The sequence below is a fragment of the Carassius carassius genome, chromosome 16 (genome assembly GCF_963082965.1).
Source record: "Carassius carassius chromosome 16, fCarCar2.1, whole genome shotgun sequence".
Taxonomy (NCBI): Eukaryota; Metazoa; Chordata; class Actinopteri; order Cypriniformes; family Cyprinidae; genus Carassius; species Carassius carassius.
The window spans coordinates 14,564,542-14,592,501 of NC_081770.1; the positions used below are offsets into that span (position 1 = coordinate 14,564,542).

The following is a 27,960-nucleotide window of genomic DNA, read 5'->3' on the forward strand; positions in this document are numbered from 1 at the left end:
TAGCAATTGTGATGTGCTGTCTTTACAGGAAATACAGACAATCAAGACCAAAAGGCAGGTCTTCTCTTATTGCTATTGCAACAAGCATATGTGCATTCATGTTTTTATAACTGCTATTAATTAATTAATTTATTTATTTATGTTTATTCTTGACTTTAGAGAATTATTTTGAACCATCTGCACGTGCAACTGAAACAGTTCAGTCAGATGACAACGAGGTAGCTTATGCCGAAACAACATTTTTACCTAATGTACAAAACAAGGTATGACTCCCATGGGCATGTTCACTTTTACACCAGATAAAAATTATAATTGATGTTTTGCTGTGTTTAAAAAAAAAAAACTTGAGTCTGCATGTAGCAATAGCAGTATACTTCAACAGGAATTGTTTTGTAACACATTAGCAGCAAATTAATCAGAAGACCGTGTTCTTCTTCCTTTTCAGTAGTCTGATTATCTGGAATGATCAAAGCAGAATCTTTTCAGCTATACATCTCAACAATAGCATCCATGAAATACTAGATACATGTGAACTGTCTTTTCACTTTTAAAATGTGGTTTAAAGAGTAAACTGATTGCTATATAGAAAAATATAGAAATTGTATAAAAAGGAGCCTGAGTCTTCTTATCTTCCATCTGTGTTGTCCAACAGAAGCTTAATCAGACAGAAGAGACGATATACTCCACCGTCAATGGACACTGATCAAACAAGCAGCAGTCTCTCATTTCACCACAGTGGCTTTGCACACCTGCATCTGTCAGCATCACAACACTTGTGCTTTCTAACATAAAATAAAGTATTTAAAAGAACTTTGGGGTCCAAGCAACAACAACATTGGGGACCACATTCACGCTTATTGTATAAAATCTGTTTAAAGAATATTGTATAAAAAAGAAATTAAAAAAATATCCTAATGTATCATATGCATATATATCATACATGATCGTGAATAAATGATGACAACAAGCTGATCAGATTGTGGCAGAACTAGCATTTCTAATATATGGGAATTAAAGACTGAAGAACGTGCTTAACAAGGTTTTTTTTTGCATATCCAAATTCCCCTCTGACAAATCTACAATTTGCATGGAAACACCGCAGAGTTAAAATGGCCATTAAAAACAACTTACTATTGCAATTACTTCATTATTTTACAAAAGCACAGTATTTGATGCATTGAGAAACTTCATGAATGCCATGTTTATGTTCTCTCAGCTAGTGTGATACTGGTTGTTATTCATGTCCTCAGTGTTCTCATGTAAAGCCACAGACTCCACCCCAACTCCTGCCGTCCTTCCTGTTATTCTTATCTTTCTTCCCTGTATCATAGCGCTGCAAGTCATTACGTGCCTCATCATACACGGTTGCTTCACACTCACAGGCTTTTTTACAGAGCTCTTTGCTGTGTGTCTTGTCAAACCTTTTTTTTTATTTTCATTATGACCAGCATTAACAGCTGGTTGTTTTCAAGACGAATGAATGTGAATTCCTAAACTGTGGATTGAAATTGACAATGATCATCAAATTACATTGGTGTTTGTTTGTTGATTCTTGAGGTCAGTGAATTTCAAGTGTAGGCCAATTAAATCAAATAAAATAAAAATGGTAATGACAATTTGTAGATAAACACTTTAATGTGGTTGTGTTTATGTTTGTAAGTTGCACAGGCAGACGGTTTAAAGGGACAGGTAAAAACTGAAACCCACTGTATGAGAACTTTTGTACCAGCAATGGGAGCTTGACATTGCATTTAAGACTGCAGTCTTGCATACAACGTAATTGATGATTTAATGAAACAAGACATTTGGTAGACTACAAAAAGGCAGGTTTGCCATATTTTATTTACATTTAGGAAGTGCACATGAATTTGATTGAACAATTATGAGTTACTGCCACCTGCTGTCTATAGGAGGGAATCGTGTCAGTGAGGCTTTGATGGTGGCTTTTACTTTTTTCAGTCCCTTCTAGATCTGACATAACAAACCATTAGAGCAACAGCAGCCACGCCCACCACAGCATAAATCAGGGATGGAATCACACCCACTGAACTGCCATACAAGCCTGGAGAAAGAGGAATCGAATTGTTGTTTTTATAACTCTTATGTTCATTAAATTATGTTTGAATTAACAAAATAAAATGGATTGTTCCGACTCTGAATTTTCACATTTTGCAGGGACAGTGCCCACACTGGCACGGAAGAACAAGCAGAAGTGTCTGACAAGTGTGTGTGTTTGTGTGTGTGTGTGTGTGTGTGTGTGTGTGTGTTGACCAATGGAGAGCACCAGTTGATTGATCTTGTGATGATTGGTTGCTCGCACTATTTTTGTCAATTGAAAACTCAACAGGGTGAACCAACAAGTTTAAACTGCTTTAGAAATAAGCATAAATTACTTTATTTTAAATTTTGGATGAATTATTTCACTAAAATGCAGATTTCTGATGTACGCTACCTGCACACGTGTGACAGAGTTGAGTGATGTTGATGTTGTGTTGAGTCTGGTTTGTGATGTGATTGTTGATCACACAGCTGTAGATGTTGTTCTCCTGATATTTCACCTCCAGAGGTAGAGAGAGACTGATGCTGAGATCAGACACACTGATGCTGGACAATAAACTGTTTCCTTTGTACCAGGAGAGAGTCACAGCACTCACATTCACAACTGAACACAGCAGTGAACAATTAGACACTGATGAACCTGATGAACCTGATGATGATGATGATGATGAAGAACAGATTGAATAGTTACTGGTGATGACAGGAACAGGCAGAGGAGCTGAAAAACATGTAAATTAAATAAGCATATTTTTAGAATGTGGGCAATTTCAGACATTAGGGACCGCATGATCCAATGCAGATGAAACAGAACAATAATCAAAATATCCAAAATAGGTCAATCAGAATTGAGCAACACAACATTATCACCATCGATTAAGTTAACGTTACAAAGAAAGAAAAAAAAAAACAGAAAGTGAGCATACATAATAAAGGCTACATTAAATATTAGTGTTAAAATAGATTAATCAATTCAGTGTTAAGAAAGTGAAATTGATTATAGTTTACTGGCAAAAAAAAATCAAATGGTTGGGAAATACATTTCATTTTTAACAAACCTTAATTTTTTGAGCTCTCATACTAGCAGTCCAATAATGAGCTTCAACTCCATTTATACATATTCTAAGTCATATTTGTCTTACCGTAGACAGTAACACTGAATGTTTTGTCTGAGTTTCCTCCGTGGCTGCGGATCTGTCGTTTATAAAGTCCAGAGTCTGTTCTTCTGATGTTTCTGATGGTTAGAGATCCAGTTTGATTGTCCATCTGCAGTCTGTCTCCAAATATCTCATTACTGTTAAACATATCAATGCTGTTCTTATAGATTTCAGCTATTCTCGTCTCTTTAGGTCCAAACATCCAAAGAATCTGATCATCTTTCTGTACTTCAGTAACATTAGAGTTAAGAGAGACAGAATCTCCCTCCATCACTGACACTACATCTGTATCACCAAACACACCTGAAAAGCATTCATAAGAACATCTTTGGCTGAACTGAAAGATCTTAAAAACGTAAATAAATAAATAAATACAAATATTATTCAGCATATTTATGTTTTAAACATTTAGCACATGGCAGGATGTGGTTTCTATTGTTGGTTATTGGTCCATGAATGTCAAGAATGAATGAAGGCCAATAATGTAATTAGATGAGTTTTATTCAGTAAAGATTACTCTTAAACAGTATGTGTTTTGGCACATATGAGTCATACAGGCAAATTAATACTGGATTATTTGAGCTAGTGACAAGCACTGATGCTCACTGACTATTTGAAAACCTCCGAGAAGATTACAAAAATCCCACCAAACATTTACAAAAACACATTAAACAATTAAGTAGCAATACACTTCTTACCTTCAACACAAATGAAGAGCAAGACTAAACTCAGCATATTTGTGATCATTTCAGAAGAGTGACTGATGTGAGTGTGGTTTCAGCTCACAAACAGAGCATGTGGTGACGATTCAGCCAATGACTGCTCATACTGCTATGATAAGTATCAGTCAGAGCTGACCAAGAATTAAATGTAGCCTCAGGTACCGATGCTCTTTTTAAACATCTCTTTCTCATGTTGTTAAAATAACACTTCGCAGCTTAGCCTGAGTGATTAATTCATTTAGACATATTCCTTAATTGTGAATGAAATACCTAATACTTGCCATATCAAACTACAAAAAAAGCTTAAAACTTATTCATGCATTGTGGGCACAAGATAATTCGTGAGAAGTTAAAGTGTGTGCGAGGCCGAAAAGCATCTGCAGAACTGTGGTTAGAGCTGTCTAATATAGGCCTACCTTTTGTCCACAAGACCCTCCTCCACTTCATGCTAACTGTGTTAGAGATCATTGTTTGTGTAAGATGCAATAAACAAGCATGACCTTCTTCTTCTTCTTTGTTTTATTGGCAACCGCACTTAACAGTGCATTACTGCCATCACCCGGTAGCTTGGAGCTTGGATCAGAAACATTCCTAATCACCCCCCAAAAAAAAAAAACCCACTGGCGCTGCGTGTTCAGCTCCTCCAGCTTCCACCCCACTTCCCTTTAACTCCCGCTTCCCATCCGTAACCTTATTTATCTCCAAATCTACTTACCCTGTCTCACACTATACTCATCCACATCTTCTACCTCTCTCTATAAGCCTAAATACATATTAATCCTACATTCTCTTCATTAAACCAGTATTATTCAAAAACTGAAACAACACATTAACCATCCTATTTCCTATATCTGAGTCTAATATATTCTTTAATGTTAACTCTTTCCCTTCATTCTTCCATAATTCTTCTCTTAACACTTCTCTTTCTTCATCATACCCATTACAATTAATAATCACATGTTCTACAGTTTCACTCTGTCCACATTTCTCACACAAACCCGTTGGATGCTTAGATATTAAGTGTAATGTTTTATTCAAACCGGTATGTCCCACCCTTAGACTTGTAATTATACTTTCCTCCCTTCTATTTCTCCCTCTTTTTCTACCTTTTCCCACTTTCTTTTGTATTGCATATAAATGTCTCCCTTTACTCTCATTATCCCAATATTGTTGCCACTTTTTACTCATTTTCTCCTTTATTACTGATTTAATTTCTTTTAAACTATGTTGTAACTCAATTTCTACCATCTCTTCATCTACTGCTTGTTTAGCTAATTTATCTGCTTCCTCATTGTCTTTAATTCCCACATGCGCTGGGACCCACATAATCTGTACCTCTATTTTAATTTGGTTCAATTCAAAGAGATTTTGAAGAATTTCCATGATTAAATCTGGTCTTGATTCTGACTTTTGATTATCAATACTAATTATTGCTGAATAAGAATCTGAACATATGACTGCATTTTGAATTTTCCTTTCCTTAATTATTTGTACTCCTAGCAGAATAGCCATCAACTCACCTGTATACACCGACAAATGATCACTTATTCTAGCTTTTTTCTTCACCATTAACTTTGGCACATTGACTGCCACTCCTATTCTACTTCCTTTTTTAGAAGCATCTGTGTATATCTGTATATTATCTCCATACGTTATTCTTAAATACGCATTTGCTCTCATTACTTCCATCTCATTATTTCCTTCATTCTGTCTTATCTTCAGTAATGTTAAATCTACTACCGGCTGAGGAATAATCCATATAGGAGTATGCATATATATTACTCTTGGTACACATCTATAATTGTCTATCCCCATCTCCTTAATATCTTCTTCTACCACCCACCCAAAACTCTTATGTTTCTTCATTCCTTGTTCCCAACATTTTCCTAATATTTTCCTTGTTGGATGTACCTCATTCTGACTATTAAGATTTGTCCAATACAACGCCATTAACTGTTGTCTTCTAATATTAAGTGGCATTTCATTTATCTCTATTTGCATTGCTGCTATAGGTGTTGTTGGATATGCTCCACTGCAAATTCTCAATGCCTGTGCTTGAATTCTATCCAATTTCTCTAACTGTGATTTTGCTGCCAACCCATATGCTATACTTCCATAATCTAGTACAGATCTTATCATTGCTATATATACTGTTTGAAGTGCCCCTCTATCTGCTCCCCACTCTTGTCCTGCCATACATTTCATTATATTTAACACTCTTTTATACCTATTCACTATCTTATCAATATGTTCTTTCCATGTAAGTCTAGTATCTAGCCACATTCCCAAGAATCTAACTGATGTTACTCGTGCCATATTCCTGTTATATATCCTTAACTTCCATTCATTACCTACTTTCTTGTTGGAAAATATTATAACTTGTGACTTCTCCACCGATAACTTAAATCCCCACTTATATGACCATTTAACTACCTCATCCACAGCCTTCTGAATTTTCTGAATTTTCCCAGAGGGAGAAACTTATTGTTTCTCCCTCTGAACCACAAAGCCCCATCATATGCAAACAGTGATCTACCAACACTCCTATCCACCTTACTAAATATATCATTTATCATTATTATAAAAAGTACTGGACTTATCACACTTCCCTGAGGAGTACCATTTTCTATTATTCCTTGAGATGATATAGTATCTCCTACTTTCACCTTTATTACTCTTTGCTTAAGAAAGTCATTAACCCAATTAAACATTCTTCCCCCTACCCCCATCTCTTCCAACTTAATCATCAGACCCTCCCTCCATAACATATCATAGGCTTTTTCAATATCAAGAAACACAGCAATTACTGAATCTTTGAATTTGACAGAGCTTTCTTTATTTCTGCTTCCAAACACATAACCGGATCCATAGTTCCTCTTCCTACCCTGAATCCACTTTGAAAAGGTGTTAATTTTCCTTCTTTTTCCAAAAAATATACTAACGTAAACTCTCGATACCCAACAGCTGATACACCTGCTTTAAGAGAGTGGACATAAAGTTAGTGCCCTGGGGTCTCATTTATAAAACTATGCGTAGGATCTTTACTAAAAGTTTACGTGCGCCCAAAAGCCAAAAATGGCGTACGCCAAAAAATATTCCGATTTATAAAACCGTGCGTACGCACACCTGTAAGCAATGTTCCCTTTATAAATCACAGATCACCCGCAGATGTGCGTACGTGAACCAGCCTCATATCCCGCCCTGTACACGCCCATTTTTAACCATAAATAGTCAATGCAAATCACCTCATGATTGCTGATCAGCATGTAAATGAGAGTGGAATCCCATATATACCTGGAAAACTGGCATGCGACCCGCCAATTAATTAATCCAAGAAAGTGAAAACGTGCATTTCTGTTAGCCTAATTTTAATAATGGCGACAGGTGAGAAAAGAGGAAAAAAACGTAATTTCTCAGATACTGAGATTGAAACACTTGTAGGGGAGGTGGAGGCTCGGAAAACTGTGTTATTTGGTGGCCACAGCAGTGGGGTCACTAATAAAAAGAAGCAGTGCGAGTGGCAAAGTATTGCTTCTGCCGTCAATTGTGTCAGTGGGACAGAACGGACAGTTGCAGAATTAAAGAAAAAATGGTCCGACCTGAAGGTATACAAATTTTTTTTTTACCAACATATTACATTTGTGTTTTATTAGGCTATATACCTATATAAATAGCAATATTGATTTTCAAAAAGTTTTATTTACATGTGCTTACAGTATGCAAAATATGTGAAATAAAGATTCTCATTCATTCAAGGTGGAGGCAAAGAGAAAACTGTCCTCCCACCGCCAGAGCGTGGCTGCAACTGGTGGGGGCCCATGTACAGCTGATCTCACATCAGTGGACAGCAAAATCGCGGCTATAATTGGGGAGGTCAGCGTGTGTGGTATTGTGTCGGAAAAGGAGGGAGACACTGACGTGACTGAAACCACAGAGGAGCAAGGTTAAACCGATTTTTAATCATTAACGCTGTACATTTGAGTGTGTGGGGTGATAAATGGATAAATGTTGCCAATTGTTTGTCCTCCAGTCCTTCCGGAGTCTGAAGCTGTAAATGAACAGGAGGTTCAGGGTGAGGGGTTCTCAGATGCAGATGCACAGCGTCCGGCTCAAAGCAGTGCCCCTTCTGCGTCTGGCACGTCCAAAAGTGGTCGGGTACTCACTGACGCAGTCCTGCAGTTACAGCGAGAGACAATAAACGCTGTCAACAGGGTTGCAGATGAGCTACGGCAGATGAGAGAAGTGATGCAAGAAATTGCACAATCATTAAAAGATGCAGTTAAAACATGAACCTTGAGTTTTGTCTTTCTTTACAAACGCCGCATGACATCCTCACGGATTCTTGCACCTCGTTGATATCCCTCTTGTCGGCCAGGGGGCTGTGGCTCGGGGTCGTAATGCTGGGGTAGAGGGAGATCAGGAGGGAGAGGAATACCGTTTCTCAGTGCTATATTGTGCAAAACACCACACGCCCTGACAATCTTGCACACTTTTGCTGGATGGTATAAAAGTCTGCCACCCGAGGCATCCAGAGCACGCCATCTGCATTTCAGGATGCCGATGGCACGCTCCACAACTGCGCGGGCACGAGAGTGGACCTCGTTATAATGAGTTTCCTCTGCGCTCTGCGGGTTTAAAAATGGGGTGAGGAGCCAGCGTCTCAGGGGGTAGCCACTGTCGCCTGCAGGTTATAATTATATTAAAAACAAAATGGTTACAGTTTCTACTTTTTAATATTGTTAAACTCACCAAGAAGCCAGCCATCACGTACTGCGCCTGCATTTAGTCTGTTCCCTACACTGCTATGTGTCAAGATAAAGGAATCATGTGTTGAACCAGGCCAGCGTGCCACAATGTTTGTGAGGGTCATGTTGGAGTCACATATGATTTGCACATTAATAGAATGCACATGCTTTCTATTAACATAAGCAAATTCATTTTCAGATGGTGCCCTTATAGCAACATGAGTGCAGTCAATTGCGCCGATTACATTTGGGAAACCAGACATTGCTGCAAATTGCGTTTTAATTTCGGCCTGTTCTCGCACAGTGTAGGGGAACCTGATGTATCGACTAACCATATTAAGTATACCATTTAAAACGACAGATATTATGGCACTCAGGGACGGCTGTGATATACCAGACCTATAGGGTGAGATGATAGATTCCAATAGAATTATTTCATATACAAAAAGGTCTTAGAGACAAATTTGAGGATTACTTATAGTTTTTTTATATTATTAATTTACCTGTCTGCCAATTCCCGCTGGAAACAGCCGGTTGCCAAGAACCCCAGAGTGGTGAGGACTTGTATTTGGACTGGGATGGCATGGTTCCGGCGTGTTGCCCTCTCTAATACTGGACCCAATTCAGCACATAGATCCAAGAGCACAGCTCTAGGGAATCTAAATCGGCTTATTAGCCAGTCATCATCATGGGCCAGGAAATCATCATGGTCCCTGAAAACTCGTTCTCTCCTTATTCTGCCATTAGCGTAATCCTCCAACAGTGCCAGGAGTGCCATCATGAAGCATTACATACCCGGGTCACCGGAGAATTTATATGTTTCTAGCAAATAGACTGATCGTTAACACCTTGACAAAATCACTTAATTAATTTGTGGGCGAAAATTTAAGACGAAAATGTTATAGTGAACACATGCTTCTTGACGGTTTTGTAATGAACACCGTAATAGTTAGGACCGATGATGAGTAGCGATTGTGCTTCATGACTGTATTTGCAGACTTTGACATTTTATGATATAGGCTATGTACATTAAGGAAAATATTTCCTTTTTACACTGTGTTCTGCAGTTCTCTAATAAAAGGGTATTTCATGCTATTCTGTAGGCTATCACATGTATCGCGCCATGTCCTCCTGTGCTCCTGTTGTGGACAATGTGACTGTAAGGCAGCGCTGATTATTATTTTATTTTACTTTTAATACATTTTGAATTACGTTTGGATTTTACTAGATGTATATAGCCTAAAACAATCGGCACAAATAACACTGTTGGATTTAATCTTCATGATAATGTGGATATAACGTATGAAATGGAGTGAAAATTAAATGTCATTAATTCTTATAATCGTTCTTCTCACATTTATTTTCTACAATCTAACTTCAGTTCACGACCTCACCATCGGTGTCGCCAATTCCCTTTGTCTCCAGAATGTGCGTACGCACGGCTCAAAGTTTGCTTAAAGGTGCGCACATTCTCCCGTCAAGTTTGTTTTTTATAGATCACAACCTTTGCGTGGGAACTGGCGTACGTACGTTTCCAGCCCCGTTTTGTGCGTACGCACGCTTTATAAATGAGGCCCCTGATCAGTAAGAATCTGACAGGGGAACCCAACTCTGGAAAACAGCTGTATTAAGCATGTTGCTACGTACTTGGCTTTAATGGACTTCATCGGGAACACCTCAGGATATCTAGTCGCATAATCAGTTATAACCAGCATAAATCGATTTCCAGCTCGACTCCTTTCTACAGGACCCACAATATCCATACCCAGTCTCTCAAATGGCGTACCCACCACAGGTAGAGGTTGTAATGGAGCTCTGGAAGGACTTCTCAGGGAGACTTTCTGACACTCAGGACAACTTTTACAGTATTGCGTCACATCCCTCCTTAGTCCTGGCCAATAGAAGTGTCTTTTAACGCGAGCTAGGGTCTTATGTTTTCCTAGGTGGCCAGCCCAGGGAATTGAATGGCTCAACTGGAGGATTACCTCTCGGACACATTGTGGCACAACAAGCTGGTTTGTCGACTCAAACTGGCGATAAAGAATACCTTTTTGGAACAAATACCTTTCGGCAGTGTCAGTGTCATCAACATTGGCCGTAGCTCCATGTTCTGCTTTCTTGAGGTACGGAGCCAGACTGACGTCCTCCTGCTGGAGCTGGACCATGTTAGTGGGCACCTGGAAACTCTGAAACAAGTCACATGAGGGGTTAGCCGGAATCTTGGAAACATTATATGCAAGCTTGTCCCGTCGTCTTTCACTACGGGACTTCCGCGACTTTGAAGGTTCTACTTCGATATCCACATCAAAGAAAGGTAAAGTACAGAGTGTTTGCGTCGGTTCCTCTGCCCGTTTCATTTTAGCCCTGGTGACCACAACATTGCAAAGCTGTTCCGGCTGCAGTAAATCCAAAAGCACTGGTAAATCATGCCCCAGAATCACAGGATACGGCAAATTATCTGCAACCCCAACGTCCAGGAGATAAGTCTGTCCCTGTATGTTGATATAAAGACCTGCGGTAGGTAACAGTTTCTCATCGCCATGGACACAGCGGATCAGTCTCTTGTCAGAAGGATTAATCAAGGCAGGTGAAACAAACTGTCTGTGTACCAATGTCTGGTCACTGCCAGTATCAACCAGAGCATGGAGTTCTTTACCGTTCACTTCTACAGTGGTCATCTTTAAGGACAGTCCAGGCTTTAACGGAGCTGCATTATTTCTGGGCACATAACACACTTGAGAGAGCTTGACAATGTTCTTCAGGCAAACAGGTTTGGTATGACCCTCTTGGCCACACAGGTAACAAATAGGCACTTTCTTAGGTGGTTTAACAGACACAGCTTCCGGTTTTCTTTCTCCAGGAGGCTTACCAGAGTTGTAGTACGGGAGTGGATGAAAGACATGAGGCTTGCGAGAATCTCTCCCACCCCGCCAACTCCATGGCTGGTTCCTTCCCCGGGCAGCAACGAACACATCCGCCAATGATGCAGCTTCAGCAGCAGTATCAGGGCCCCGCTCCCGGATCCATACCTGAAGCTCATGAGAAAGCATACGGAGATACTGCTCAAGAATAATTATTTCTCCAATTTCCTCAACAGTTTTACCTTTAGGTCGAATCCACTTCCCATACAACTCTTTCAGCCTGGCATACAGTTCACTGGGACTCTCAGATGATTCCACCTCCAGAGAACGAAATCTTTGTCGATAAGTTTCTGAATTAATGTCGTACTTTCTCAGAATAGCCGACTTGAAACAATCGTACTCAAGAGAGTCATCAATGTCCATTAGCACATATGCCGCTCGGGCCTTACCAGTCAGTAGGGGAATCAGCCGGAATGCCCAGTCAGCTTTAGGCCAACCACACGCTGCAGCCATCCTCTCAAAGGTGATCAAAAAATGTTCTATGTCATCAGAGTCACTTAATTTTTCTAATCTAGGCTCTTTGATCAAGGACTGACCTCTATCATGGTCCACGTGGTGAAATTCTCTTTCACTCCTTTTCGGGAATGGTCGATCAGAATCAGGGTCACCACCCTGCATTTCCCTTGGACTTGGATTCATAGAAAGTGGATCAGGGGTGGCCGGAGTATGAGTACGAGCTTGCACCTCCATCTGAAGCAGGCCAAACTGGTGCTGCAATGCCTTAAATCGCCGCTCTTGTTCCTTTTGCTCTTGGGCCCTCCCGGCCTCCCGAGCATCCACCTGCGCCATGTGGGCCCGGAACAAACTTGTCAGATCTGCCAGCGTTGGCTCCCGGCCTACTGACTCCTCTGCGACCAGTTCCTCACCATCCTCCATGATCTCTTCCTCTTCTTCCTGTGCTTCCATCAGCACTGTCTTTGGAGGCCCTTTCCTTCCAGGCCGACTCATAGCCCAAAAAAAAAAAAGTTGCAGGGGGGGAAAAAAAAAAAAAAAAAAAAAAAGAAAAATATATAGGGAACCTGCCTCCTCTGCTTATCCCACTTCTGACACCATATGTGAGGGACCAAGCAGTCAAGGGCAAAGAATGCAGGATTTCCAAAAACAAGAAAATGATTTATTAAATGCCAAACAAAATTACAAATTAAATTACTTGAAAACTGAACAAAATAAAGTCAGGTCTAGGCCCAAAAACAGGGTCAACTGAACAGAACCAAACTTAACAGTAATCAAAACCAAACTAGACAAAAAGAAACATGACCTCTCAAATGACACACATGGGGAACTTATATACACAAAGGACTAGTCCATTACACATACACAGGGAATAACACCAACATTACTTAACACAATTCAAATAAATAAAGTAATAAATTCAGAAACATAAATAAATGGGTCATCCACAAAGTAATATAGCCAAAGAATCATACTCAACAAAATATACATAGAATTATAATAACCAAATAAACAGATATAATTAATCTGGCACCCCCAGCTAATTAGCAACATGGTTTAATCCAACAGAACAAAATGGCAGCCACTGACGCCAGCCGGTCCTTTATCGGAACGGACCTCCACCGAAGCGCTACGTCCCAGACAGCACCAACCCTCCACTCTTTCCACGTAAGAACTTCAACTCAAAAGAAATAAATGTTAACATGCCAGTAACAACTAGAAAGTGTGCACCCAAACTAGAAATTTATGGCAGAAAACAAATTTGAAAATAAAACAATGAACGTAAACTAAATCTGTGTCTGTCATTATTATGAAATATGCGAATAGCGTGATCTGTAACCAAGGTATCTGTAACAAATGTGTCATGAAATACTAAACATAATCTAAAATAATTGTGTAAACAACCCAGAAAGAGGGATGCATGTGTGCATGGGTTCTCAGTTACTGCCCCTTTGGTGTGGCCACGTCCTCGGCCATCACATAACCTATCCATTATCATTCTCTCCATCACTTTACCTACATGAGAAGTAAGGGCTATTGGCCTATAGCTAGCCGGCTTACTTGGATCCTTCCCTGGTTTCTTTATTGGCAATATCAATGCTTCTTTCCAACTTTGCGGTAGCACCCCCATTTCCCACACATTATTATAGAATTCTAACATTACTCTCAACGTTTCCTCACTTAACTGCTTGATCATATAATAGCTGATTTCATCTTGCCCTGGAGTAGTTTCTCTCATTCTCCTCAGCGCTCGCTTTAGTTCCGACATTTCAAACGGGACATCCATCATATCATCTCTTTTCTGTCTTTTTCCCAATAGATGAGGATGCTCTCGTAATACTTCCTCCCTCTCCCTCTTAAACTCTTCAGTCAGATTTTCCGTACTGTTTACTTATATAAATGTATAACAAAACATTTCTGCTTTTTCACAGTTTTCTATTGCTGTAACTTCCCCTTCATTTAAAACAGGATATTCCATATCTTTCCTTATTCCATTCATCCTTCTGATCATACTCCATACTTCTCCTATTGGTGTACTTCTCCCTATTCTATCACAGAAATTTCTCCAATGTTGTCTTTTTGCCCTTCTTACCACCTCTTTAACCTTTGCTTGTTCTCTCTTATATTTGATTAAATCTGTATAATTATGCATTCTTCTTGCCTTCTTGTATGCTCTCCTTTTCCTTCTAATAGCTTCATCACACTCCTTATTCCACCATGGTACCATTTTTGTCTTTCTTCTTCCTTTACCCTAGGAATATTACTTACTGCTGCGTTTTTCATAACTCCTATAATTTTCTTATTTATAGCTTCTATATGATCTACCCTTCTTATTTCATTTATGTCTAAACCCTCCTCCACCCTTTTCACATATTCAGTCCAGTTAGCTTTTTCATACTTCCATCTCCCTTCTCTTCTCTCACTTCTTTCTACACAATTATTCATATTGGTACACATTTCAATCAAAATAGGAAAGTGGTCAACACCTATAGTACATTTCCTTAATACCCTCCAGTTAATTATTCCCCCTAACCTACTTTTTACAAGAGTTAAATCCAACACCGCTTCTTGACCTGTTCTCATGTCTACTCGTGTACCTCCCCTATCATTCATACAGATCAAATTCATCTCATCCATCAATTCTTCAACCACCTTCCCATTTCTGTCAGTTACACTTCCTCCCCACATACTACCATGGGCATTGAAATCCCCACACCATATCACCCTCTCTCTACTTTGCCCTTCTATCTCCAGCATATCTTCCAATGTCATTTGTCTACATGGATTATAAAAATTTATTATTACAACACTCTTATCATCCTTCCATACCTCCACCACCACATATTCCATTTCTCTTCCTTTCCCCACCATTCTATACTGTATTTCAGATTTAATGAAAGTAACACACCCACCACCATTTCCCTCTTCCCGATCTCTTCTCACAGAAACATACTTTTTAATTACAAAATCAAATTTAGGTTTCAGCCAAGACTCTTGTACACATATCACATCTGGCTTTTCCTCCATCTTATTTAGATAACCCTTAAATTCCAATCAATTAGCCACCAAACTCCTAGCATTCCATTGTAAAATTACTAGCATCACAATTATTGTCCATCCCATGATTCTTTACTAGGCTGTATTTCTAAAGTTAGCCCATCTCTAACCATTTCCCATGTTAGCCCTTTGATATCCAGGAACCGCTCTGCTGCTCTCGCTATTATTTGTATCTTTTCTGTTCTTCTTCCAGTCTGCGCTGAACAATTTATGACCTCTGCCATGAATAACACAAAACTCTTTTTACTTACTATCATTGTGTCATCCGATTTTTCCCTTTCCTTTTCTTCATTTCTGATTTGATCTTTCCACATCTCCTTCTCCTCACTCTCTTTCTTTTTCCTTGAGTCTACTTTTTTAACAGCTTCCGCATATGACAGCTTATTTCCATCTCGTTCCTTCTGAATTTCTACTGCTCTCTTTCTCACTTCACATCCTCCATATGCCACATTATGGGCTCCTCCACAATTACAACATTTTGCCTCCACACCTCTTCCACATTTTCCGTACTCATGTTCTTCCTCACAGTGTGCACATCTCTTTTTGGCTCTGCATACACTCGCAATATGACCATATCTCTGGCAGTTATAGCATCTCAGCGGAGCACGCACATATTCTCTCACCCGAAAGCTAACATATCCAATCATCACTTTACTTGGTAGCATTCCTCCACTTTCAAAACGCAACATTACAGAAAGACTTTCTTCCTTATTCCCTTCCCTATTCCTTTGCAATCGTTTTGCTTCAATTACATTTCCTCCTTTAATATTTATCATCAACTCTATCATAGGGACATCCAATGCTACCCCTGTAATTACTCCACATACCCATGATTTTCCACCTGTTTGATTACAACTTGAAATCACTTGTTTACACACAACCTTCATTTTCATCACCTTATCCCTCTGCTCCTCATTATCACAAATCACCAATAATGCTCCATCCTGAAGTACTCTTGCACCCCTAATCTCTCCTGATTGTTTCCTCAACTCCTTTGTTAACTCAATTGGGTTTACCCCTTTTACTCCTTGTCCCTCTTTAAATCTTACAATCATTTATATTTCCTCTCTCCTTTCACTTATTACTTCCCTTTCACTATCCTCATCTGTACCTACTGAATCACCTTCATTATCTTTCTTCCTCTTATTATTTGCTTTTTCAACACTTTTTATTCTCCCTCAGTCCACTTGTGTCCAACCCATCTCATCACTTTCATCTTCAATCTCTGATTCATCAATTCTAGCTCTTGTTTCTGATCCAACCTCCTCTTTTTTCTTTTTCCTCGATTTCACCATCGTATTCTTCTTATTTCAGCAACTTTTATACTTAAAGCAATTCAGTATAATTTATTTCAAACACTCACGATGGTTGCAAACACAAGTTAGTCTGACATCCGTTTCCAGTCCAAGTCTGGTCCTCAACAAGCATGACCTGAATCAATATGCAACTTTATTAACAGGCCTCAGTGCGAACTGCACGTAAACCCACACAACAACACCACCGCCGGACACAGGCCATATATGGCATTACACCATGTTACATCTCCCTTTCTTTAAATAATTGCCACACTTCACTAAGAACCCCTTCCCTCCATTAACAACCCAAACTCCCAACATGAACTTTAAAATTACTAGCTAAACGAGTAATTTGAAATATTACTAACTGAACTGATTTACTGATGCCCTAGTCTGTCTAAGACACTAAGAAGGACTCACAGATCAAGTCTCTGTGGTGGCCGTGACTGACGGCCGCTGTGAGTAATGATCAGGGTTCCCAGTGGTGATTGTTTGTTAGCCACCATAAGTCTTCGTTCCTGAATTTTCCCTGACTCACACTCTCTGATCTCCGATGTGTCGTCCTCTCTGATTGCCGTTTCACTGTAGCTAGCCACTGAGCCCTGACTGCTCTCCTTTATCCATGCTTCTTGGTGATTAAGCTAGTCGGAAAGCTCAGCCCTCCACAAATCCACATGGCTATGTCTGTATAAAGTGCCATCCACATTCACAACATAAGACTGTGGATTCACCTTTCTTAAACACTGGCCTCTCCGCCACCGGCCAGTGCGGTCTCCTGGCAGGGGTTTCATTCTGATGTGTTCGCCGACATTAAGCTCTGGGAGGTCTTTGGCTCTTGCGTCATAATAGATTTCATCATACGCCATTTCCCCCTCAGTTTCTCCGAAACTCCTTCTACCCCCTTGGGAGAGCAAACTGTTTGCCATGGGAAGTCCCATCCTAAGTCTAAGGGACATGAGTCGCTGTGCGAAACTGCTTTCTAATCCTTCTGTGGGTGTGTTTGTACAGTAGACAATTGCTAGCCATGAATCTCTCCCGTCAAGTTATGCTCTCTTAACGTAGCAATTTCACGATCTTCACTGCCGATTCAGCCTTTTCCGTTAGATTGGGGGTGCTGGGATGAAGATGTGACACGAACAAACCCCCCATGTCCTGCAAATTTTCTTTGCGGCCCATTGTCAATAATAACCTGATCTGGCTGCCCGTTACGTGCAAACTGAACTTTACAGTGTGTAATGATTGTTTCTGCTGTCAGATCTGGCAGCTGATCAATTTCACAGTAATCCGATTAGTGGTCCACTATTATAAGAAATTCCCTGCCATCATACGCATACAGTTCCAATTTTCCAGGGGCGGACGAGAATCTAATGGGACATCATCATTTCGCTTTGCTGCTTGTGTGCATACTCGTTACATGCAGAGCAGTTGGTCAATATTTTATTTTACCTCTCATATCAGGCCAGAACAGTGTTTCCTTTGCCTGTCTGTAACAGGCTTCTCTTCCAATATGAGTGGCATGAATGCGAGTCAGCATTTCTGCTCTCAACACTTTCAGTATAATAACGCACTGACCTTTGAATAGCACATAATTATGAATATTCAGTTCATCTCTGAAGGGCCAGTACTCGCGCACCAAAAGCGGCACATCATCTTTGCGCTCTGGCCAGCCAGTTAGCAAGATCTTTGCCAGCACCTGCAAAGCACCGTCAGCTTTTGTCTCATTAACAATTTGACGGAGACTGGCGTCAGTCACGTTGAGGTGTAGTGCTTGATCTATGCATGAGAACACAGCCTCGGACCTTTATGATGCTCACAGCACGTTGTAGTAGTGCAGGCTCATTGGACACCTGCTTGTTAAGCGCTGCTCTGCTCAGCGTATCACTTATGTACATCACCACGCCAGGCTTTTACGCAACATTCAGGTTGTGGTTTTGCAGTTGCAACATCATGTTTTGAAGACTTTGGGAGCGCTCAGGAGTGATTTCTTAGAAATCGTCATGAGGGATTTATGGTCGGTTTCAGTTGTGATTGTCTCCCTGCCATACAGATAGTGATGAAACTCTGACACGCGAATACTATGCTCAAGCATTCTTTCTCAATTTGGGTACAGTTTTGTTCAGTACGAGTGAGTGCCCAAGAGGCAAATGCCACAGGTTGCCCCTGCTGAAGCAGACAGCAGCCCAGGCGGTTCTTGCCGGCGTCGCTTTGTATTGTCACTGGCTTGTTATTGTCGTAGTACTTCAAAACGGTTTGATTTCTTGAACCGCCTCATCATGTTTGGGAAGCCAGCAGTCTACAAAGTGGCTCAAACACCTCTGAGAGCCGTGGGAGAAATTTGTCCAGATATGTCACAAATCCGATGAAGCATTGAACAGCCTTCACATCCTGTGGTATCGGCATTGCCAGAACTGCTTTAATTTTTTCTGGGTTGATCCGTAAGCCTTCTGATGATAACATGTGCCCATGAAAGTGCACCGCTTTCAGTTTGAACTGCAGCTTTTTCTCGCTCAGTCAGAGTTTCATGGCTCTGCAGCGTTCCATTAGTGCACAGAGATATTTGTCGTGATCTAACCTGGCTTCTACATCCGAGTCACTGCAGCCAATGACCAATATGTCATTAGCTAAGGCCTCTATGCATTTGAGTCCCATTAACAGCTTGTGTTGCTTTCATTGATAGATTTCAGGTGCCACTGAAATGCCGAAAGGAAGTTTACACCATTTCATCCGCCCCCATGGTGTCCAGAAAGTTGTCATAAAACTGCTCTCATTGTCCAGTCTACAGTGTGAAAAGGCATCACGAACGTCCGCCAGCCTAAACAGACATGCTTTGGGAAGTTTATACAGTATGGCCTCCAGTGTTGGCTTGTTGTAATGCAATCTTTGTAGTGCTTGATTCAGGTGTTTTGGGTCTATAGATATCCTTATTTTGGCTTGGCTATGACTACCATGTTGCTGATCCATGGGGTAGGTTCAGTGGCTGATGTGATGTATCCATCTCTCATGTATTTATCGAGCTGTTATTTTGTGCTGGCTTTCAAGGCCACCAGCAAGTTCCATGGTGCACATTGCACAGGCAACACGCTGCTGTCAAGCACAAATCGGATCTGTCCTGGGACAGACTTGACTGGGTCGTTAAACATGTCATTGAAACTGCAAACTAGCTGTTGCTTTCTGAGAGGCGTGTCTGACCATGCAACAAGTTCATGAAGCTCCTTTGGTATGGTAAATTTCATGAGTCCAAGCTGGTGACATGTTTCACCTGAAAGTAATGGCTCTTGATTGGCTTCTACCACTTCAAAGACTTTTTGTGTTTGGTGCTTTTTATGGTGCATTCTGTATGAAATCTCCCCAGGGAAGGCATTGTGTCACCAGAATACTTAATAATTTCATATGATTGCTTTTACACGTTGTTCTGTAGCTTCTGCCAATCTACATATTTCCACACTCTGTGAAAAAGTCAGCTCACGTTCAAGCAACAGGCATTTTTTTATTGTAAAAAACAAAACAAAACAAAAAAACAGGTAGAAACAAAAGGTTATGTAAGGGGAAGAACACATTTTTACAGGCTGACACCTCTGTTACAGTTTCTGATTTGTGAATGTGCTATAGTGCATGTTTTATTTACAGATGCAAGTGTACTAGGCCTATATAATATCCAATCAGATCCACCTTGATGTTGTACTAAAATACAGGCTGCTCATTGACATTTGGCATCATAATAGCACTATTATGCAGTTCCTAAGGCCTTCTGAATCGGGTTTCATTTATTTGGATATTTTATGGGTGGTTGCAAGGCTGTCCTCGATTGTTGTTGGCTTATAGATTTATGTAGGGTGACTATATTTTAGTTTATCAAAAAGAGAACAGTAGGGGGCTGGTTGCAGGCTTGAGTAGTTGCGGGTGAACAGATCCTGAGCTCATTGATAAATATCTGATCTTGTTAGATGTGCTCACTTTACACTGAGTGCTTGTGATCGCGAAATCGAAATTGAAAGGAAACAGTAGAAACGCTCATTTAAAAATATTTAAATACACCGCGTCCTGAGAGCGGCTCCCTGATGCACGAAAAATTATATACAATATCAGAATTTTTAAAGGAGTTGACACAAAAGTCGCGGAGCAAAACTTGTTGCGGGAGCAGGGTTAGAGAGCAATGGTTAGAGATTCAGCAAGAGCGAAATTGACCTCATACGTAATTCCCCCGGTACTTCTTAGTTTACAACAGTGAGTGCTGTTTTAGATTATTACGTTTTGAATATTTATATTTTACCCCCTGGAGCCGTGTGATACACTTTTTTTATGGAAGGGCGCTTTTTATTTAACGTCTTTTGAACTGAAGGATGAAGTAACCCTTTTAAAAAAAACGAATCCCAGACATTTTTTCACACATTTTTGTAGGTCCAAAATGAGGACATGTCCTGCGAAAAGAGGACGTATGGTCACCCTAGATTTATGTTCTCTATTGTGTGGCGACATAATAAGAATCTGTAAGAGAATCTTATCAGCATAAGATTCTGTTTTGGCATGGCTGGATTTGTGTATTAGTCACAAATACTGTACACTTTTCACTGTATAACTCAATTCAAGTCACCTTTATCTATATAGTGCTTATACATATAGTCAAAGCACTTTACAGTATTAAATAGGAAATTAGTGTGTTCATAGTACATTACCAAGGAAGTTTCCAAGAAGATATGTCAAACTACAATATATAACAAATTATGTACAAATATTTAATATTTACACATAAAAATATAGTTCGCTTTTTATCTCTGTCCAGAGAAATTTCCATGTTAGTGTCCTTATTTTCACAATATCGAATTACATAATCTATAGTCCTTAAATTGGGTAAATTCACAGCACATTACTCTCATCCCTCCAGAGATGAACATTTGGATTGATGACTATGGTTTTCTGTGTCAGTCTGAGATGTTTGCAGACTGTAGGTTTGCTCATATTCCTCCAAGACCTTCACCACATCCTCATGACCGAACTGCATGGCATCATCCCGAGGAATATTTCCCCACCTGAATAAGAGACATGAGGTCAATTATCACCAAATGGATGAAGCTGAAGGTAAACATGGAAAGAAACAGGGCTCTGTACCGGTCTTTCACAAAAGGGTTTACTTTGCAGGACTGTGACAGAAATAGCACAACGTCCATGTGACCTAAAACAGAGAAGACATAGCTTGCAAATTATGTGCATGATTAATAAATCATGTTTGGTACAGAAAGATTATTTTATGTTTGCAGAAAATGATTCTACCCTCTGCGGCAGCTATGTGAAGAGGTGTACGAGAGTCATAGTCCTTCAGCTCCATATCCATAGATGAAAGGGCAAACCTGAGGAACAATGGAGAAAGAGGGCAATGAGTTATATTTCAGTAGCACTCAAAAAATAAATTTGAATAATAAAGACATTGTGAAGTATATAAAATGACCTTCTCAGAGCTGAGACATCTCCACTGTGGGCTGCAAACATCAGATTCACCACTGATTTATTCTTAGAAAAGAAAAGATTTGGTGCATTAATTGCTGGAACTAATATTCAGTCTAAAATAGAGCTTAATGTTGGGTATTTTTGCAACTTTTGGTGTTTAAAATTGGTTGATGTGAAAGCTGTTTTTCTCATTTTAGGTTTACCCTGTCATCGCCAGACTGTCTGCGAGGGTCCTGCTTCTTCAGAAAGTGCCTCAGATTATCATAATTGTGGAAGTTGAACATAGACACCAGTTCCTAATTATGGAAGGGTTACAAAATTAGTTATTTAGACTAAATTTATGAAGGGGAATTAAAAAGATAACAGGACCAACAGGACAATAACAGAAGCACCTGACAGAAGCGAATTCCACGGACGCTGTTCCCAAATTTGTCCACAGGGGGCGACCAACACATGACACCCATCACGTTCGGCACCACCAGAAGAACAGCGCCAGACACACCAGACTTAGCAGGTAATCCAACCTGACATGTATTGGTAAATAAAGTCATATGGTTCGTTACTATCACAAGTGTCAGTATGACAGAATTAATAACAATTTGTTTCAAGAAGATATCAGATAAGTCCTTAATATCATATTGTGTAAAAGTTTGAAATAACTAACAGCTACACAAAATTTTAACAGATTGCATTCTTATATGTCATTTTAAATAAGCTGTTTAAAAAAATTATTAAAAAAATAAGTTTACTGGATTGAAAGTCATACAATTCAAGCAGTATAGAAACAATCCTTTTACGCACATGGAAAGCAAACTGTCCCGAATAGTCGTACATCCCGCAGGAGTGCATGAGACTCAGCGTGTTTCGTACGGCTTCGGTGCTCAAAACTCTCTCTCCTGTGATTGGACAGATGCCTCCGTTAGCCAGTGTGGCGGCCATTACACTGCCAGACTCGCACGTGACCTCTATGGCGCACAACTTTGAGGGACAGAAAGGAAATTCTGATGGGATTACCAGAAGTATTAAATGTCTGATTTAACAGTGAAACAATGTGACGTGACGTGACATTCAGCCAAGTATGGTGACCCATACTCAGAATTTGTGCTCTGCATTTAACCCATCCGAAGTGCACACACACAGAGCAGTGAACACACACACACACACTACTGGACCTACCTGGAAATAAAAGTCCAATGCGTCTATCATATCCCCCCCTACAGGAAAACACTGTAAAAAGGACGTAATAGTTGTGTTTGCATAGAATAAACAACACCTTTTTAGTTTGCTTAATTAAAGCATGCTAAAGTACAAACTTTCTTCTCTTTTAGGTAGTATCCTATTGCGTAGTTTCTGTCTCCTGTCTCCTTCTCGGACTGGAACCTGTTGAAACGAAAATTTAACTTAAAGGAACATTCCACTTTTTTCTCCAACTTCCCCAGAGTTAATAAATTGAGTATCACCATTTTTGAATCCATTCAGCCGATCTCTGGGTCTGGGGACAACACTTTTAGCATAGCTTAGCATACATCATTGAATCCTATTAGACCAGTAGCATCACATTCAAAAAGGACCAAAGAGTATCGATATTTTTCCTATTTAAGACTTGACTCTTCACTCTTGACAGTTCCTTGATTATAACGCCGAAATTTAAGTCTAGTTCCTAATCATATCGGCCTAGAAAATCGCAACTTTTAATTTTCCGCTGGGCTTAGTACACGATATAACTACAGAAGAATCAAGTTTTAAAAAGGAAAAATATTGAAACTCTTAAGTCATTTTTTAACGCAATGCTACTGGTCTAAAAGGAATCAATGATGTATGCTAAGCTATGCTAAAAGTGCTATCCCCAGACCCAGAGATCGGCTGAATGGATTCAAAAATGGTAAAACTCAATTTATTGATTTAACTCTGGGGGAGTTGGAGAGTGATCATATTTCCAAAAAAAGTGTTCCTTTAGGTCAAAAGCAATGAAATTTTGTGCACTTGTGTAAAATGATAAAGTGAAAAACATACGTTGCGTTGCTGAAGCCCACATACTCCCTGCCTGTCATTTTCTTCACAAACTCCATCACCTGTGAAAGTGACTCAATTAATTTCTCCATAGACTTGCTATAGAAAACAGCCAATAAAGTCATTTTATAGGACATCAATTTTACAGATGCCTAAAAAAAATACTATATTTTCAAGGAATAACAACCGTGGAAAAGAATTTCAGTCTTTACCTAAAACAAAGCTACTGTATGACTTTGTAATATAGCTGAAAAGCCGTATGCACTACTTGTTTATCCTTTTGGATTTTAATAGCCTTACTTTCATTTTGTTAATTGTCTACTTTTTGCTGCATTAAATGAATAAATAATCATAGAAGTTCTAAAATACATTAAGGTTGATTCATCTTTTTTTATGGCTACATTCCACAGGTTATAACTTACATAGTCAAACTTCTCGGCCTTGTTGACACCTGGCTGTAGAAAAACAACAGTAAAATTTCAGCAAAACTAATGAATTTTATGCTTTCTAGACTGTACTGAAAGCTCTGGTAACCTAGAAAGCACAAGTCACATACATCTAGTGTAAAGGTCACTTTTAATAGACTGGATTTAGTCCAGACCAGTAATACTGCTGCTCATAGCTTCACAAGGTCAGTCTGCTACACGTGCAGCAGTTGCACTGGGTCTGTCCACACAGAGCAGAATTCTGGGTCAAAGGTTTGTTAAATCAATCTCATTCTTGGCCCTGTCTGCATGCCAATACATGTGTGTATATCAGTGTTTGTCTGGGAGTCGTGCAGAGCTAATTATCAGACAAACAAGCAAATACTGTTAACACAAACCTACTCAACACCAAAAAAAATCCACCAGAAAATAAAATAAAAAAAATAATTTGTATACCTCAATAAGTGAACTGATGACAATTGCTCCAGCATTGACCATGGGATTATGAGGTTTATCTAAGAACAGAAAAACCACTCCGCTCAATTAATTAATTAAATTATTGTTACTATTGTAAATAAATTAAATTTCCCACCCACTTTCTTCATCTAGGGAGAGTTTGTTGAATTTGAATCCGCTGGGCTCCTTCCCTACATAGTGGTGAATGCGCTCCGTGCCGTGCTCGTGTACAGCGATGGCGTATTCAAGCGGCTTCACGCATGACTGCAAACAGAACGGCACCTTTGTGTCTCCCACTGAGTGTCTGAAATCAAAGAGGTGATTTAAAAACACACGATTTTATATTTTAGAAAAACTGGCGTCAGATTTATATATTCACCTTTGTCCATCCACTGTGCAGAGAGAAACACCCCAAAGATTAGGACTGAACTTGGTCAGATGGGGAATGTATTTTGCAACCTAAAAAAAGTTTATAGGATTGTATAGGTAGCTATACAAATAAGTGAGAGAAATGGATTACAAACATCCCTACCTGTCCATCATGTTGCAGTTTTGATGTGTAGTAAATATCATTTATGACACCCACAAATGCCTCAAATTCTGGAATGATAAACTTCCGTCTGAAAGCGAGACTCAGCAGGACTATGTTGCCACCCACACACCTGTCGCGATATTAGAAATCTTTGCAGTCAGTAAACTACCAAGTATTCCTTTTCTGCAGGAAGTTTGTGAATCTGTATTGCCTGACCTCACCGAATACTCACTTTCGGAACAGCTCACGGTCCATCATGACTTCACCGGCTGATTCCTGGACAGCTTTGCGAATCTTTTCCATGCAGTCGCGCAATCTGGGGTCAGAGGTCAAAAGGCCGGTGCTTTTCACTGCCTGTAAGACGGGAAAGATACTGTTCTGTCTTTTCACAATCATTCAGTTTACTTTATGTAATGCCATTGTGCAATGCATTTGTTGTGCAAACATTAAACACTAATGCATATAAATGTAAACAAAACAAGACTATAAAAAAACAATAATCAAACATAAACAAAAAAAAATCAACCTGGTGGCAAACTGTAAGATTTTTATCTAATTAAAAAAAATGCATCTCATATATATTTTACTGTTATTGATTTTCCTTATAAATGATTACATAACTGATGACACAAACCGGTTCCACAAAGTCTGGATAAATGTTTGTGTGTTTTGTCCCAGACTTTTCATGACCGAATCAGATTTCAGGAAACATAGGGGGTTGATGATAGTAACTGAGCACACAGCATGCCACTGAGTAAATGTAGGAGCTCCCAGCTGTTGCCCATATACAGTGATATTATACAGCTAGCAGAAGACTTGGAAAACTGCTTGTGAAAAGATTTTAAAATCTAGTTAAAACTTGTGTGTATATGATTATACATATGTAAATAAAATAAAATGAAAATAAAAACTCACAGCAATGAAATGAGACACAGGAACTTTCTCTGCTCCTTCAGTTATAGTGTAGAAAAGCATGTCCTCTACTCCAGAGAACAGACCTTTATTGTTCACGTGTCTGTTTTATTAAAACTAAATTAGACATATGCCAACACCAGACATAGTATTTCAGGTATTTCAGTTTATTAGCATTTTTATCAAACATTTTATTACGCATTACTGTTTTTATATACTATTTCATTTATCCTACAAGTGACTCACTTTTTCGATGTAGGTAGATCCGCGGATGCACGAGCGATAAATTCTTGCCTCGCGTCAACGCGCGAAGATAAACTGAACGACCTCCGCGTCACATTCTGACATGTTGAGCTGCTTTTTGCGATGTCTTTCGCCACTAAACCAACAACTCCGACGTTAGTCAGTCGTAGGGTCCTGAAAGATATCATCATTAGACAAAATATAAAGTTTCAAGCGTTAAAACGGGAATTCAATCTATTCCGTGTCGCAAATAACGGTGTCCAGAGTCTCGCGCGGCTGTTTGTTTTGAGGCACATGAACAGGTGCGCGTGGAATCCTGTGAACGCCAGAGGCACTTTATCAACACTGAGGGCAAGTTCACTGTCACGGATTACTAGATAACTATAACCTTACTGTGTGTGAAAACATCGGGGGAGGAGTGACTTCATGCCATGCCGTTTGACAGCATTTTTTTAAATGTTTATAAGCTTATAGCCTACATTTCATTCAAATCATCATAGCACATAACAAACAGTTTAATGAATGATTAATGTTCTCTAAGAGGTATTTTAAGTAAATAAATATGACACATTTTAAGTATATTGTCTCAGGACTTTTAAAGAGTATGATAGCTGTCCTACTGAAAAAAAAAAGAAAAAAAAAAAGAGCTTAAACCAGTCCAGGTAGGTTTTATGGCGAGTTCAGCTAGAAACAGTAAACTAGCATACCAGCATGTTTTAAGCGTTTTTCTTTCTTTCTGGGAAGAGATTGATGCACAGAAAATGATCTTATAACATTTATTGAATCATGTTCATACAGTTATATTAATTCAATTTCCCTGCATAACAGTAATTCTGACAGTTTCGTACAAATATAACGCCAAAAGTCAAAGTAGGTGGCACTTTAGCAACCAATCTGCATTAGATGACCAACAGGCAAAACTGGTGATGCAGTTTCAAGGCACATTATAACTATGTATAATGGTTCATAAATATACAAAATTACTGATAATGTCCAGTTACCAGATAACTTTGCATCATAAATGCACTATTAAATTCACAGTGTTTATAAACTCTAGTTACTTCTAGCGCATTTCCATTGCTTGGTACGACTAGGCTTGGCATGGTTCAGTATGGCTCGGCACGGTGTGTGTTTCCACTGCAGTTTAGTATCGCTTTAGAGTGGGTGCGATTATTCTGTTTGTTCTGACGATTTGTGCTACCCTGTCAGATTTTGCTACATTCCATTTAAACAGATAGTAGCATAATTCGATAGCGAAAAGTGCTACCTATAAGATTTTGCTTTCAACATGATATAAATAAGGTGTGAGGCTGTATTAACTTGTACACCTACCCCTTACAGTACCATAAATACAGTGTTGGTAGCATAATCTGATCGGAAGCATTATTTGTCAGAACACCTCTGCCGCAACTCCTGGAAAAACTCCTGAAAAAATTATTCATTACGTGTTGTCCCATCTAGCTCTCGCTGGATCCGCTCCTCTGCTATCAACGAGAGGAACATCTGTACGTCCTCAACTGAAAACGAAACAACCA

At 39.5% G+C, this 27,960-nt stretch overlaps 2 protein-coding genes across 5 annotated transcripts; both read right to left on the reverse strand.

Moving 5' to 3' along the window:
- Positions 1-1,833: 1,833 nt before the first annotated feature.
- Positions 1,834-17,455, reverse strand: LOC132159618 (uncharacterized). 3 transcript variants are annotated; one of them, XM_059569179.1, is made up of 5 exons: positions 17,148-17,455; positions 16,826-17,000; positions 3,198-3,349; positions 2,453-2,776; positions 1,834-2,062 (listed from the first exon to the last, which is right to left on the reverse strand). In XM_059569179.1, exons 1-5 carry the CDS (start codon positions 17,359-17,361, stop codon positions 1,956-1,958), a joined length of 972 nt encoding a protein of 323 aa, XP_059425162.1. In that variant the 5' UTR covers positions 17,362-17,455; the 3' UTR covers positions 1,834-1,955. The 3 variants fall into 3 exon arrangements, with proteins under 3 accessions (XP_059425162.1, XP_059425164.1, XP_059425163.1); XM_059569181.1 differs by having other exon boundaries at positions 3,198-3,515; positions 17,148-17,432; XM_059569180.1 differs by lacking the exons at positions 16,826-17,000; positions 17,148-17,455 and adding an exon at positions 3,911-4,092 and having other exon boundaries at positions 3,198-3,515.
- A 3,462-nt stretch (positions 17,456-20,917) lies between these two features.
- On the reverse strand, positions 20,918-26,855 carry LOC132159599 (glutaminase kidney isoform, mitochondrial-like). Of its 2 annotated transcripts, XM_059569149.1 has the most exons (18): positions 26,429-26,855; positions 26,186-26,285; positions 25,503-25,624; positions 25,271-25,400; positions 25,118-25,197; positions 24,879-25,042; positions 24,739-24,797; positions 24,280-24,312; positions 23,861-23,919; positions 23,161-23,227; positions 23,024-23,074; positions 22,649-22,825; positions 22,240-22,371; positions 22,051-22,143; positions 21,849-21,910; positions 21,674-21,750; positions 21,512-21,575; positions 20,918-21,432 (listed from the first exon to the last, which is right to left on the reverse strand). In XM_059569149.1, the coding sequence occupies exons 1-18, from the start codon at positions 26,614-26,616 to the stop codon at positions 21,276-21,278; spliced, it is 1,815 nt and encodes a 604-aa protein (XP_059425132.1). In that variant the 5' UTR covers positions 26,617-26,855; the 3' UTR covers positions 20,918-21,275. The 2 variants fall into 2 exon arrangements, with proteins under 2 accessions (XP_059425132.1, XP_059425133.1); XM_059569150.1 differs by lacking the exons at positions 26,186-26,285; positions 26,429-26,855 and having other exon boundaries at positions 24,879-25,034; positions 25,271-25,419.
- Positions 26,856-27,960: the final 1,105 nt, after the last annotated feature.